The 14073-nt window shown below is 34.4% G+C and overlaps 3 protein-coding genes across 5 annotated transcripts; 1 reads left to right on the forward strand and 2 right to left on the reverse strand.

Annotated features, from left to right (window-relative positions):
• Positions 1–286: 286 nt before the first annotated feature.
• Positions 287–6412, reverse strand: LOC105337111 (G2/M phase-specific E3 ubiquitin-protein ligase). 2 transcript variants are annotated; one of them, XM_011441692.4, is made up of 6 exons: positions 6301–6412; positions 5888–5956; positions 3930–4426; positions 2941–3042; positions 2376–2664; positions 287–2177 (listed from the first exon to the last, which is right to left on the reverse strand). In XM_011441692.4, exons 2-6 carry the CDS (start codon positions 5925–5927, stop codon positions 1930–1932), a joined length of 1176 nt encoding a protein of 391 aa, XP_011439994.3. In that variant the 5' UTR covers positions 5928–5956; positions 6301–6412; the 3' UTR covers positions 287–1929. The 2 variants fall into 2 exon arrangements, with proteins under 2 accessions (XP_011439994.3, XP_011439988.3); XM_011441686.4 differs by having other exon boundaries at positions 6261–6373.
• Positions 6413–6521: 109 nt separating this feature from the next.
• Positions 6522–9475, forward strand: LOC105337124 (uncharacterized). Of its 2 annotated transcripts, XM_011441709.4 has the most exons (7): positions 6522–6664; positions 6808–6925; positions 7030–7078; positions 7205–7713; positions 7857–7958; positions 8053–8341; positions 8556–9475. In XM_011441709.4, exons 2-7 carry the CDS (start codon positions 6875–6877, stop codon positions 8795–8797), a joined length of 1242 nt encoding a protein of 413 aa, XP_011440011.3. In that variant the 5' UTR covers positions 6522–6664; positions 6808–6874; the 3' UTR covers positions 8798–9475. The 2 variants fall into 2 exon arrangements, with proteins under 2 accessions (XP_011440011.3, XP_065941671.1); XM_066085599.1 differs by lacking the exon at positions 7857–7958.
• A 1043-nt stretch (positions 9476–10518) lies between these two features.
• Positions 10519–13937, reverse strand: LOC105337127 (transmembrane protein 237). Its single transcript, XM_011441722.4, has 5 exons — positions 13591–13937; positions 12391–12676; positions 11835–12150; positions 11426–11600; positions 10519–10958 (listed from the first exon to the last, which is right to left on the reverse strand). The coding sequence occupies exons 1-5, from the start codon at positions 13885–13887 to the stop codon at positions 10764–10766; spliced, it is 1269 nt and encodes a 422-aa protein (XP_011440024.3). The 5' UTR covers positions 13888–13937; the 3' UTR covers positions 10519–10763.
• Positions 13938–14073: the final 136 nt, after the last annotated feature.

The following is a 14073-nucleotide window of genomic DNA, read 5'->3' on the forward strand; positions in this document are numbered from 1 at the left end:
GTAAAGAATGTTAATCTATGTGTCGGTATGAACAAGACAAATTTGTTTCCACTTGTGGACCTTCGTATAAATTCTTGTAACAAAAATGTGCATTTTTGTTTTAGTACTTGTCATGATAAAAAAAAAGTAGTTGACCTATTTACCTCATGACCTGGATGTTTCAAGAGAGTACTGAACTTTACTCACACGTGAAACAGCGTGTCCTTACACAGGCGGCATTTGAAGCAAAGATTGTTTAACCAAGGAAATTTTGATATACACAACTGTAAATTACCAAAAGCAAGCGTTTTGCAAAGGGATTTTTATTCTAGAAGAGAACACAGCAAAAACGCGAAGAGCACTTCAATTTGATTTTGATACATGAATTTTGTCACATTGTATAATAATTACTTTGAATGTTGCTCGGTATGTACAAAAAGAAAGAATGACCCAGAACTTGTAAATAGGTTAAAATTGCTACTCGTTTTATAAATAAGTAGCGAAACTTTGTGCATCATAATGAACATAGCAAATAACAAATGTTTGGCGATTTTTACAAAGTTATAAGCATTTCATTTGTTTTCTTAGTTTATGCATACCTTAAAACAAACTTACATACACAAACAGAATTATCCCTTAGCTAAGGGCACATACATATGTAAATGCAATTACATAACCAAAAAATAACTTGAGTTTCAACCTTGGCATACTTTGACGAGAGGTAAACAAAATGAAAGATGGTATGTTTTGCAAATGTTGCCTTTCAAAAACACAACCATAGTCTTTGATGATCCGATTGTTTGGGTCTATAAGGTTAAAATTGTGAAGGTCGAATGGTTTCTTCTGTGAAGTTACTATAACTATAAACCGTCAAATTTAGAATAATGTATCACCGTTAAAGCTAAAGGAAGTGAGATGGAGAAGAATTCACCTGGGGCGAGAATGCTTCATCAGAGATGCAATAAAACGCGGAAATAAATTCCTGACTACCTTCTGTGTTATTTTTATGCCGTATCCAGTATTTAGAAGTACTGCACACCAATTAATTAACGTAAAATCCTACAAGTTAACTGGAGTGGCGTATTTGTACTGGATTGGAGAACTTTATTTATTGAATTTAACTATATACATGCACATACGCACACAATTGGTTATTATACATAAACGATTCAGAATTTACAAAATAGAGTATTGAAATTCAAATCTTATACTAAAACATCTTGTGACTCCGTTGGTAGTTTATTGATTAGATCTGATCTCAGCTGTAAAGAATATCAATGAATGTGCATTTACATACACATTAATATGGTACGCAGTTTATGGAAAGGTAATAAATTTGATAGAAATACTACCAAAGAACTATACAAGTTGGATTGATATCTTTCGATTCATATTTGCGATCAATGACATCCAGTATAGCTGAAGATATGTTCTTACAGAAATAAATTGCAGTACATATATACATATAATGTCATATTTCCATTTTCCGGGTTTGTTAAGCTACTTAATGCATTTGTGAAAGATGTCAACAGACGTCATCCCTAACTACAACTTGTTTTTCGTAGCTTAACACGTTATTTTTTGAGAAAGAAACAAAGGTGAAAGGTACATCCTGAAAGTTGTACAAGCACGGTATTTCTTGTAATCTGTCGTTTCACCGTTGCATTTCTGCGCATTTATAAAATATCATACATTTATTTTCTGATAAATTTAATGACACGATACCAAACACTGCCTTAATTGTGGTTACATGCTTCTATAAAGCAGCTTTGTATATGCGTGTTTGTCTTGAATAAGTTTTAATGATTAACGTCAAACGGTAATTTAAACTGCTTTCTCATACACAGAGGTAGTGTATATGTTACAATAAATAACAGGTACTAAACAATATTAATGAATATAATCGTAAATCAGTTAGTAATGACAGCATAAAATAATATAGAAAGACACTCATTTGCTCGCACTTGCTTTTTCACCGAATCCGATTCTACCAAACTTGAGGGCTTTATCAAATGACGAGTACAATTGTATTTTCGATTTGTTCCCCAGCGGCAGTATAAGTCTCTGGACACACGTGATGGCTTCCGGAAGTTCCGTTACTCGGTTCACCCGGTTGAACTCCACGCTTATCGGTAATTCCTGCGCCGGTAAATCGTCAAGACCCGTGATGAATTGAAATAAATGCGCCGCTTCTTCATCTGCAAGTGTTTTGTATTAATGAAATAAAACAAATTTTTAAATCTGAATTTTAATTTATCAATTTTTGATTAAATTGCAACACATCTTTTTTTAAACTACTAACAATATTAAAAAGACGATTTATAAGTTCAATTGAATTTAATTAACTTTAAAAAAAATAGTGTATTTGTTACAAGAGAGACAACTAGAACTGCTACCTTCTAGATCCTTCAAACAACGCAGTGTAAATTTCTTTGCATCTTCTTCCTCTGTGTCTAGGGGTTGTAATTTCTTCACTTCCGGTACCAATTTCTTCTTAATGAATTCTGCTGTTGTTTTACTCTTGTTTCGACATAGATACACGTGTTCGAATTCTTGTAGATCTCTAGTAAGATCGAGGAAATTCAGGACGTTCAAGCCCTTTTTAAGTTGATCATACACATCTTTCCTTTTGTCTAGCAACTCCCATCGAATCAATGTTTGGACGTACAACATTCGTTTGCTGGGCTAAAACATATTTTTTAATGAAAAACATATATCATCTAAATATATGATGCAATAAACATAAAGAATTACTAACGTAAGCTTTATATTTGAAAAAGAGTCCACATGCAAGGTTTACAATGACGTTTTTGGCGCTATTTGCACCTATCTCTGTCATTTTTTGTTTGTTTCCATCCCTCCTTTACACAACTTTATCCATATTTCACATACATTTTATTATTCTTTTAGTGAGACATTCCAGAAATATTGATGGTATAGTTAAATATATTGATTTCTTACTGTCACCATGTCCGTTCGCGGCCAACCACAATTGTCAATGAATCTTTCTTCGTCTTCGCCTATTACTCTGTCTATCTCTTCTTGGCTTGTTGCGTTGCATATCTTAAAAAAAACCCACCAAAGCATTCAATTTTAACAGACCTAGAATCTAATAAAAAAATATGGATAGAATAAAATATGTATATGTATGTATATGATATGTTCATACTTCCATGCCTATAATCTCAATAAAGTAGACGTGTTTATAGCCAATTTGTTTAGATTCTAAAATAACAATACAACCGGGATACCTGAATACATGAACATGTAACTGGTAACCATGTGTCAGATTATCATGCCAGCGTCAAGGTGACATTTTTGCACCCGTGTAAGGTGCATGTATCGAAAAATCCAAATACGTCATATTATAGCCAATTGCTTAAAGAGTTTAAAACCACTTTTATTATTAATTTATTTCACCTGTTAGGTAAGATATTTACCTCTGAAAAATTATTTCCTTCTGGAAAATAACTTTTTTCATAATAAAACAAAGTTTCTTATATGATAATTAGAATATCCTACCGGAATAATGAAACTTCCTAAAGGATTTAAATTCTGATAGGATTTAAACAAAACACTGGCATGGGATCTTAAAATCCGATAGGAAATCTTAATTTTCTCTAGGATAACTACCGCTCTGGATTAAATTCTTGTAGGATTTTTACAATATCCTGTAAGATTTTTAATATTTCCTGTAGGAAAATTGTATCTCCCTTGGGAGTTATTATTTCCTATGGGATATTCATTGTTAAAAAATCAATATCTCACCTGCCAGATGAGACCATGATCTTTCATTTGGTATGGATTCTTACAAAATTACATAATAAGCTTGGCACTGGCATTACTATTCGGCACAGTGTTATGACCTCATAAACAGTATGCAAGAATAAAGGTGGGTCCTTTCTAGATGAATATAATTAAGTAAATAAACTTTTATATACATTGTATACCTTATTGATATGATCCGTCAAGAAGGTATTTACGATGTACAAACTACTCAGTTCATGTTCAAATTCATGACCTCTGAGGTAGCTGACCAGAAACGGCGGAAAATATGGAAAACCAGGACCATCCGAAAGAATCGACAGAACGGAAATTTTTCCAAACAAGTAGAACATATCCCCGTTTAACGCTTTCCTATTGTTCACGGGTAAAAGAAAACTCCCTGGACCTTCGAACATGTCCAGTTTCGAGGATTTGAAATCTTCCAGTAGGAGAGTGAAGAATTCCCTGTTTGGTCCGCCTAAGTTGGTACATGGCTCTTCGTTTCTCTCAGTATGTAGAATGACGTCAATGGGACTCAGCTCACTTCCGCTCATTTTGAAATGGGAAAAAGCTCCCTGTAAGAGAGACGATCTATCCACTTTAAGAACAACTCTCTTCCCAATCTGTTGTCGGCGCAAATCTGCAATAACTGTATTGAACGTTCGAAGCTGAGTCTCCGACACTGGAAGAAATATATGAATAAATGATACGTTAGATGTTGTAGTTTTCAATTTTAAGCATGATTTATTCAAAGAGTACACTCATAATTTACACTCATGTTTGCATGGCTCCAGTAATTAAGTACTTGAAAAGGACTTTTAAAAAGACATATTTACAACACTATGACTGCCAATAAAACTGTTTCTTGTGTTTTTAAAAATAGAAATCAATTATTTTTATGATTTGGAGAAACCTTTTTCAATAAATGTCATCAAACTGAGTCGGGAGAGAGCATAATATGTTATATAACTCCTCGCATCTTCCGGAAACCAAAGCACCCATATTTCAACAATACAATGATAAAGCATTCTCTGCCGCGGTATGTGCTATAACCAAGTACGGGGGTAAATTAAAGTGGTTTCTGAAAGATGATATCCATTACATCTATTCCAAAGAAGATTAAACCTCGGTTCATGACACTTTGGTCTTCCATATTTTAAAAATAACGAGTGAATGCATTCTTAAGTAAAATGGCTTTTAGGACAATCCATAGCACCAAAAGCATTGTTTATATATATATAAGACATCGGGGGGGGGGGGGGGGCTCTGGGCTTTAAAAAAATTTTTATAACACAAAAATACACCAATGTAAAATACAAGTGTGACTGTTTACCATGAAAATACATGTACACCACTTTATTAACTTTCTGGTACACCCTTATCTTTAGATTATATCGTTGAAAAGTCGTACTAATTTTTTTTAAGAGAAACACAGAAGATAACGTTATAAAGTGATTGTTTGCGTGTAATTTATACCAGTTAAAGTGTAAATCTCTCTAATATCTTTCGCATTATGCATATGGCATATTCATGTTAGTTTGATGGAAAATCGATGATATTTGATAAATTATTCAGGCGTACACACATTTAAAAACCTAAAGCGACCATCAACTTGAGACGAATTTCACTTTATTAAAATTTGGTAAAATACAACATGTGAGAAGATAAGAGAAAAATCCATTCTATTTCAGAGAATATTTATTTAGTTTTGTTAAGCCCTGAATGCTCGAAATGGCTTAACCTTTCACACCAAAATACACTTAAAGTAACTATCTCAACTAAGGACAATGAGCATTATTTTTGGGGCTTTTTTAATATATTTTTGGTCTATTTCAGAGAATATTAGCTTTGTTTATCCCTGCATGTTCGAGATGGCTTAATCTTTCACAACAAAATACACTTAAAATTACTATCTCAACTACGGACAAAACGCATTATTTGATTTTTTATTGATCGAATCGATGAATAAATAATTTGACTGACAGACATAAATACGGATAGATTAAAAGAAAGAAAGAAAGATAGGTGGATAGATAGATAGATAGATAGATAGATAGATAGATAGATAGATAGATAGATAGATAGATAGATGGATGGATGGATGGATGGATAGATGGATAGATAGATAGATAGATAGACTTACTTGGAGCAGGTTCTTTGGGGACACTTTGTTGTCCCCCCATTCTGGCATTTCTTGTTTCCTCCTATTTTCCTGTTAAACGATTAAAAAAAAAAGATCTAAACTGTCATAATTCAAGCATTGTTGAACGTTTTCTTCACCTTTTGTACGAATGTACGAGCATGATTGCAAGTCAGAGACTTGTCTTGATTTGTCAGTTGAATGAACTGTAAATTCAAAAGAGCGAATATTTTAAAACCAGGGGTATATGTATATATATTTTTTGAGGTATGCTCTTTGTTGTTTCCACACGAGCTACGTTTTTTAAAATTATTTTATATGAAATGCTTTTTCATTTATAAATATATATATATAATTCCTATAGCAAATAACTCACGTAACTTGTCCGTCTGATGATTTAGCGTCGATATACTTACAGTTCTGATGATAAAATTTCGTTTGTTTAAATCACGTTGGTCTCTGGTTTTTCTGTTGTAAATTAACTGCCATAGACCGGGAAGTAGTTCGATCTTTCCGCGGCAATCTGCCAAAACACATGACGAAACAAGCTCGAGAATTTTTGTTTTGCAACTTAATTCAAAAAGCTTGTTGACAATTTAGTTTCTGTTTACCAATGGATGGTCGTCGATGCCAAGTATTGTAAACAATACAGCACAGTCTCCAGCCCTGCATGGGTTCTGAATTGTGACTTACTTTACAAATATCGATTGATTGTTTTTGAAAGATAAGATTTTTTGGCCAGGTGTGTGATTTGAAGTAGTGTCTTTTTCAAAACTACAGGTAAGTTTTCTGGAATTTATTAATTTCTATTATGTCCGAATAATTCCTTTGACTGAAAAAAACCAAATAACGATTGTTACTGGGGGGGGGGGGGGGTAATCATAAGGGTGTTATTTGGATTTAAAACCATAATTTTTACACAGTGCTGGGTATCCAGTCTGATTTAACCTACATCAGGAACAGACACAGGTGTTAAACGGAGAAACAAAAATGGGCAACGATAACAGCACACAATCTCAGCAACCCAGCGAGAAATTCAAGGTCAGTATTCGAATCTGTACACAACTCATAAGTGATATAGTTCTTCTATACCATGAGTATAGAAATGAAAACTATTTCTATGAATTTTATTTATAATGTTTCAGGCTGCCTTCAAGAAGGTTGCAGATGTTGCTCAATTTCCAACGTGTGCGAGTAAGTTTGAATTTTGCGGATCTTTAAGTTATTGCGAGTTCTCATCATGATCTCTAATCAGTACACTATATACATGTAATCTGACGTCTACATGAATGTGTTCATGGTTTGTTTGTGTTTCTCCAGATTTCTGGATGTATAAAGAAAAGATCCGACCGATTCTGGAACAAATCAGCGGGAATGAACAAATCAAACAATGTATGAAAGTCCAAAGGTCGGATATGTACACAACTGCAATGTCGCACTACAAGGGAAAGGTCGGCGAAATCCGCCGGAAAAGTGTCTCCATTCGTCACGAATCCTTAATGATTATTTTCGACGATTCCGGACAGTTTGACTACGATGGAGGGGGTTACCGGAGGGAATTCTATTCCACATTCTTCCAGAAAGCTATCAGGGACCGGGGGCTGTTTGTTGGGAACTACCCACGACTGCTTCCCAACTTTACTCAGGACAGGCTAGACGATCTTACTGCAGTCGGGATAGGAATCGTGGAGGCCATTCTTAATTTTGATTGCGGGTTTCCGTACTTACACCCTGGACTGTACCACTTCATGATGGATCATGACGATTTTGAACATTATCTGATGGTAGATGACATTCCAAATCCAGCCGTGAAACACCTTGTCAATCTGGTAGTTACATGCATTTCATTCACACAATGAATTCAAAGATTGAAATATCTTGCTGCAAGCCATGCTTGTACGTAAATGCTGGTATGTAATATTATTGTTGTAAAAAAAATGGTCATAATGAATTTTTATTGTGTTTATAACAGCTCTTAGAATGTGAAACAGATGACCAAATAAATGACGTCATACAAAGTGATGAAGGAGTTATCGTAGAACACATTGGATGGCCAACAGGCAAACAGTACAATGTTAGTTTGCTCCCCTATAGAAGTTTTACGTGCACATTTTAAACAATTATTCTAACAATTTCAAATGTAATATTAAAGATTTCTTTTACTGTAGATGAAAAACAGAGAACAGCTTATCACCTTACTCACAAGATACAGTATCATTGACGAGAGGAGACCGGCCATTGATGCCCTGAAGAAGGGCCTCAACTACCTGAAATTCTTGGAGAAAATCAAAGACGTGTCCCTGTTGGAGCCTCTTTTTGTTCATTCCGAAGAGTACTCCATTAACAAGCAGTATCTGAAGAAACTGTTACTTCCAGCGCTGGAAGGTCTCAATGCAGCCAATGATAAACTGAAAAAGGCTAAAGAGTACGCACTACGGTCCGTCAATGAAATAAATGGTCAGTTCACAAAGCACCTTTGAAAGGCTTAATTTTTCAGTGTTTTTTTTTTCCTCCATCTTATGTCAGGTTTAATAACATTTCGGTAGGTACTAATGTAATTTATAAAAGATATGTTACAATTTAATTGTACAGAATAAATCGGATACCTTTTATACTGTATACAACATGCCATTCTAGTAAACTACGTTTTAGAGGGTATCTTCAATTTCAGACGACGAAGCGAAAACACTCTACCACTTTATCACAGGCTTATCAAGCCCTTCTGTGAGCCAAGAACAACTCCGCGCCGAATTCATCATGTCCAATCCCAGACAGAAGCTTCCAGAGGCCATGACATGCTTTGAGACACTTATGATTCCTGTTGGGAACAAAGACTACGAGGAATTCAAGGAGTCTTTCCATCACGCCATCAAAACCTTTGACAAACTTGCTGTCAATAAACCATGCTGTTGATGACGAAGTTATAAACAATCTGTGCTGTTATTTTCATCGATCTATTGTTTATAGTGTATAATTATCTGCATTGATTAAGAATCTTGTTCATGCTTCTGAAGACATTTCAGCAGCCAACTGTAACAATACATGTGCCGTGAAATATGTATATACATGGAGTATCAATATTTAAAACACCACTGGTGCAGTAAATGGACAACTCTGCAATACATCAACTATTAGAACCATTTTAACAAGGCCTTGGACTTTCAGTAGGACGCAACTATCTATCTATTTCTTGCGTCAAAACAAGCTAAACATGACGCTGGTTTCAAGTGAAAAAATACACAAATAGCCAGGCAAATCTTGTTGATTTCAAAGAGCAATCATTATGGCTGAGTAACCAACAATGAAATAGACAAGCCTACGTCACATTGCTGTTAGACACCAACTACCCAAAGTCCAAGCACTTGTTAAAATGGTTCTAATACTTTTAATATTTGTTGAGCCTTTGCTTGCTTGTATCAGATCTAGACATTATTTCTTTTGATAAATGGAAGTACTAAAATAATGACACATTTTTTGCATTCAGTTGTGAAGGCCAGTGTAGTTTGCTGTTTATTCTTAAGCTTGTACAAAGAGTGTATTCACTCAACATCATAAAACGTGTAATTATCATAATCTGAGAACTATTCAAATTCTGGGTTTTTTTTATTTAATCTAACAATAACTTTATTTAAACAATAAAATGATTTTTTGGTGATTCATTCGGGATATGATGGTAGCAACATTGCAAAAAAAAATATTTTTTTTTGCCAATGATCGCTACCTTCATAACCCGCATGGATCATCAAAAAAGCATTTTATTATTTAGATTAACATCTTTCTTTAAACTAATTATTAAACTGATTATGAAAAGTAATTAAAACTCACAAAATTACTGTTAATGTACACAATTACGTTAGTTAAAAGCAACAGCCAAATCGTCTCCTGTGAGACTTTGAGTGACATCATGATTACAGTATATTTAATGCAGTCCGGGATTTTCTTAGGTCGCCGTAGGCTTCGACCAATCGATAAACAGGGCGTGTCAATTTCAGTCCTGTCAGTTTCAGCCACTGTAGATTTCGACCTATCTATAAACAGGGCGTGGTGATTTCAGTCTGGCTATTTCTATAGAGCTATGAATTAACTATAAGTTTCCGTAAGAAATAGATGAAATAATACTTGGTAGATGTAAATATAAGTGTGTATCCAAAGATACTACACACATGAAATTTGGAATCATTAGATCTTTTGGCACACTAAAACAACATAGTTCAAACATTATATAAATAAGAAAAGATAATCTTATTGCAGACTTCTTCTAAAGCAAACCGAACATATTTTTCTTTTTCTCCGTAGTCCTAACACTAACTGAACTACCATTTTCTACAACTTAGAATTAAATTTCAATTCAATTTAAATTTATATCTCTCCTGGTACTGCTATCACATTGATATGGGAGGAAGCTTGAGAACTCTGAGAAAACTATATTTTTGCCATGCAGGCGACCACCATACCCTATCACATACAACTGTTGTTGATCAAGAGAATGGAACTAGGGTCGCGGCGCCTGCATTGAGAAGCAAGTGCATTGTCTACTGTGCTACTTGGACACCCTCTAATTCAAGCATTATTAAACTTACTAGGGATGCATGATGTATTGTACATTGAAAGCATAAAATAAGAAAAACGCAGAACTTACTTTAGATTTATCTAGCATTATTTTACATATGCATATGCTACAGTAAACATGTAAATGTTTGGAATATTCCTTTGATCACAGAATTTCACTTCATAAATAAATACAATTTATACATGTAACTAATGTTCATTAGATACTCCAGTGATCTTGGGTATAATCTAATTTCAATACTACAAATTAGTACGGGAGAACCACCCCATAATAAGGCATAATAAATACAGATGTAGGCACTATTAGTGTTCACACTTTCTGTTGAGTCCCCACATCCTCCAGAAACTCATCATCTCCTGCCCTCAGGTTGTCTGTCAGTCTGTCCGTGGAGGCAGTGATTGACAGCACGATCCAGGCCAGGATGGCCATGCAGCAGCGAGCCGTGTTTAGATCTCTCCATGTACTGATGTCATCACCTGCGCTGGACAGTACGTTATTATTATTCTGGAAGGCAAAAAGAGGGGGATTCAGTGTGAATCAAGAAATAAAGAAGACAAATAGAACTTGTATTATATCAAAGTCTAGGTCTTGCTATGCTGTATCACAAAAATTAAAAGTCAGAAAAACTTAACGTATCTTTTATTTAAAACTCATTTTATTTAGTTCCATTACATGATCATTTTTTGTGATAACAATAGAGAGGTTGAGTATTCATGAAAGGCATGTCATATTTTTTTACCTTTTCAAAACTCTAGAAAACATCCAATTGGATTGTGATATCTAATAGAATACTATATTTAAACATTCAATGCCAGTAATTCAAACAAAATACTCCCCACTGCAATCATCCAAGAAGTTACCTAATGGCATGGTCTGATTGATATTTGGACCAATCTCAAAAATTTTTGTGCAATATAAAAAGATTGAGGTATCAAACAGACAACAAAGTTCCTACATATTTATGTACTTACATTCACATCCATCCAGAGGTCTGGATATCTGTTGTACAAGTTCATTTTGTCTTCCAGATTTGCCATACATAGGCTCAGTATAAGAGCCACAAAATAGATGACAATGGACACCGTGCCTGTCTGCAGGGTGAAAGACTGTAGAACAAATCTACGTGTGGGACGGCCTATGTCAAACCTACAAATTTAATTTTAAATTCATTAAAACATACGTTTATATTTATGCAAAAATTACTGTCTAAATAGAATCATGTTCACACAGCTGTCTACAATTCGAATGTAAGTATTTCCATGAATATGACCATCAAGTTTTAAATGTCCTATTATTTTTTCTTTTATTTGTAATTTTGTTCATCATAATGTAAACTTCCTTATAATAAAATCTACTTTTAAATTTATGACGGGTACTTACCTATCACATGCTGAAACTGTACACAACACAAGGAGAATATAAAACATGCACTGTACTGGAAGTGCCAGAATTCTGTAATGCTCCAGAAAGTCAATGTATGAGAAATACAACAAAATGTATGTCATTGTCAGGTGCCACATAGCAATGCCTGCTGTTAGTCCATGTAAAAACAGACAGAATGTCACAAACACTTTGTGTGATCCTATAGCGAACAAAATAGTTGACTCCACTTGCTGCTCTGGTTCTTGCTCTCGGATAGCTTCTTCCTCTCTCCACTTCTTGGCATACTTGACTTTGCTTTCTCCTTTAAATCCACCTGTAGAAAGAAATAAACAATGTATTAATAATTTTGGCATTGCTACATACACGTATCACAGTTATTATTCATAATTTTTAAAAATGGTAGGAAGTTACTGTTAAGAGAAAGGGTACACTGTTCATTGATATAATTTATGTGGTACACGCTTGCACAACTTTTTAAACAGTCAATTTTTAATACAGTCTTAAATTAATAGATGTAGCAGTTGATGAAAAACATACATAAACAAAATCTTACTGTCGGTCTCAATGAAAAGTTTTTCCAAAGGTTGACTCTTTAGTACTGCTGCCTCTGTTGAAAATGGGTGAAGTAGTACTTCATCTTTGCCCTTTTTGCCACTTGGACTCACAACATCCTCATGTATTGTCTGTAACTCTGCCGTTAAAGTATCCGCCCACTCGTCATCCTCTCGGGGAGTAGCTGTCGTAGAGGAAGGTTTCTTTTTCTTCTTGACTTTCTTTTTTGGTGTTCCACTTCCTTTTGTATCTTTAGATATCAGACTTGCTTTGCTTCCAGTTACATCCTTATCAATAATGCATTCAAACAGTCATAATGATGTTTTCATGTAGAAATTATAAAGTACATCTCTGTTGTCTCTTTTAACACTTATTGATTTAAAAATGAATTGCACAGCAACATGAGCAACAGAACCATGAGCAACAGAACTGATTGCATGAAATCAGTCAAAATAAGAAGGTGTATTAACTACCCCTTGAAGACTGAACTTTGCATAGCAAAAATTGATAAAATGATATTGAAAGCCGTCCAGTCAAGCTGTTACCCATTTATATTAACAACTCGAAACTCAAACATTCAATTGAAATAATCATATCTGTATATATGTTTCAAAACAAAATTATTGCATTGCAAAATAATGATAATCATGTATTTTGGATGTCTCTTATTAATAAAACAAGAATTCATTTATCAAAATCTTATGGTCTAAAATTTGCTTTATTTGTTGTTACTGTATACAGGGTTATTTTCGCCACATATACTATAATATTTGCCCTTTCTACTCTTGCAAACAATTTGGCCCCGTCTTGAATTTGCCCAGACATAGTTGTGCTTTAAGAGAGATAGTTTGAGACATCATATTTCGCCCAGTCTTAAACTCGCCCTTTGACAATGAAGGCAAAAGGAGCGAAAATAAAACAGGGGCAAATATTTCCCTGTATACAGCATATCTTCAGCCTCCTCTATCAATTAAGATATCAATTTAACAAATAAATTTGCTTTGCTTTTGAATTTCACTATGCAAAGTTTGTAAAATCAAATACTTAGTTTCAGAAAATATAATCACATTCAAAGGTGAAACAAGTTTACGAGACAGAAATATCAATGATTTACTTTGTCAAACATGTTTGAACACATCTACTGTATGAAAACTTATAGAGTGTGCAAAACTTTCATATAATATTTGTATAAATTTCTTACCTCGTCTTTGCTTGCTGCACTTCTAGCAGAACTAGGGTCTCCTTCGCCTTCTTCCGTGGTTGTAGGTTTCTTGCGTTTCTTTGGAGTAGGTTTATCAGACCCCTCTCCATCTTTCTTTTTCACTACCTTTTTTCTTGGCGTTTCATCCGATTTTACAGAGGTCGTGCCGTTCGCCTCTGAACTCGGGGCCTTTTTCTTTTTCTTTTTGACGGGTTTCTTTTGTTCATCGCCATCCTCAGAGGAAATTGGGGGTAGTTTTTTACTCCGCTTTGGTGGATCTGCTCCTGCGTCCGACATCTTGTTGTCAATGTAAATTTTGATGTAAGCGGCCTTCTGGTATTTTAATTGTTTGTTTTTTTTACACATTAACCAAGCATCTTATTTTAAACGTCTTCGCTTGTCTTTGTCAATTTTCAAATATTAATGATATCCATAAAAATAATTACGGGTTTTATTTAAGAATACTTGATAACTAAAAAAGAT

The sequence above is a fragment of the Magallana gigas genome, chromosome 5 (assembly GCF_963853765.1).
Source record: "Magallana gigas chromosome 5, xbMagGiga1.1, whole genome shotgun sequence".
In the NCBI taxonomy this organism is placed as follows: Eukaryota; Metazoa; Mollusca; class Bivalvia; order Ostreida; family Ostreidae; genus Magallana; species Magallana gigas.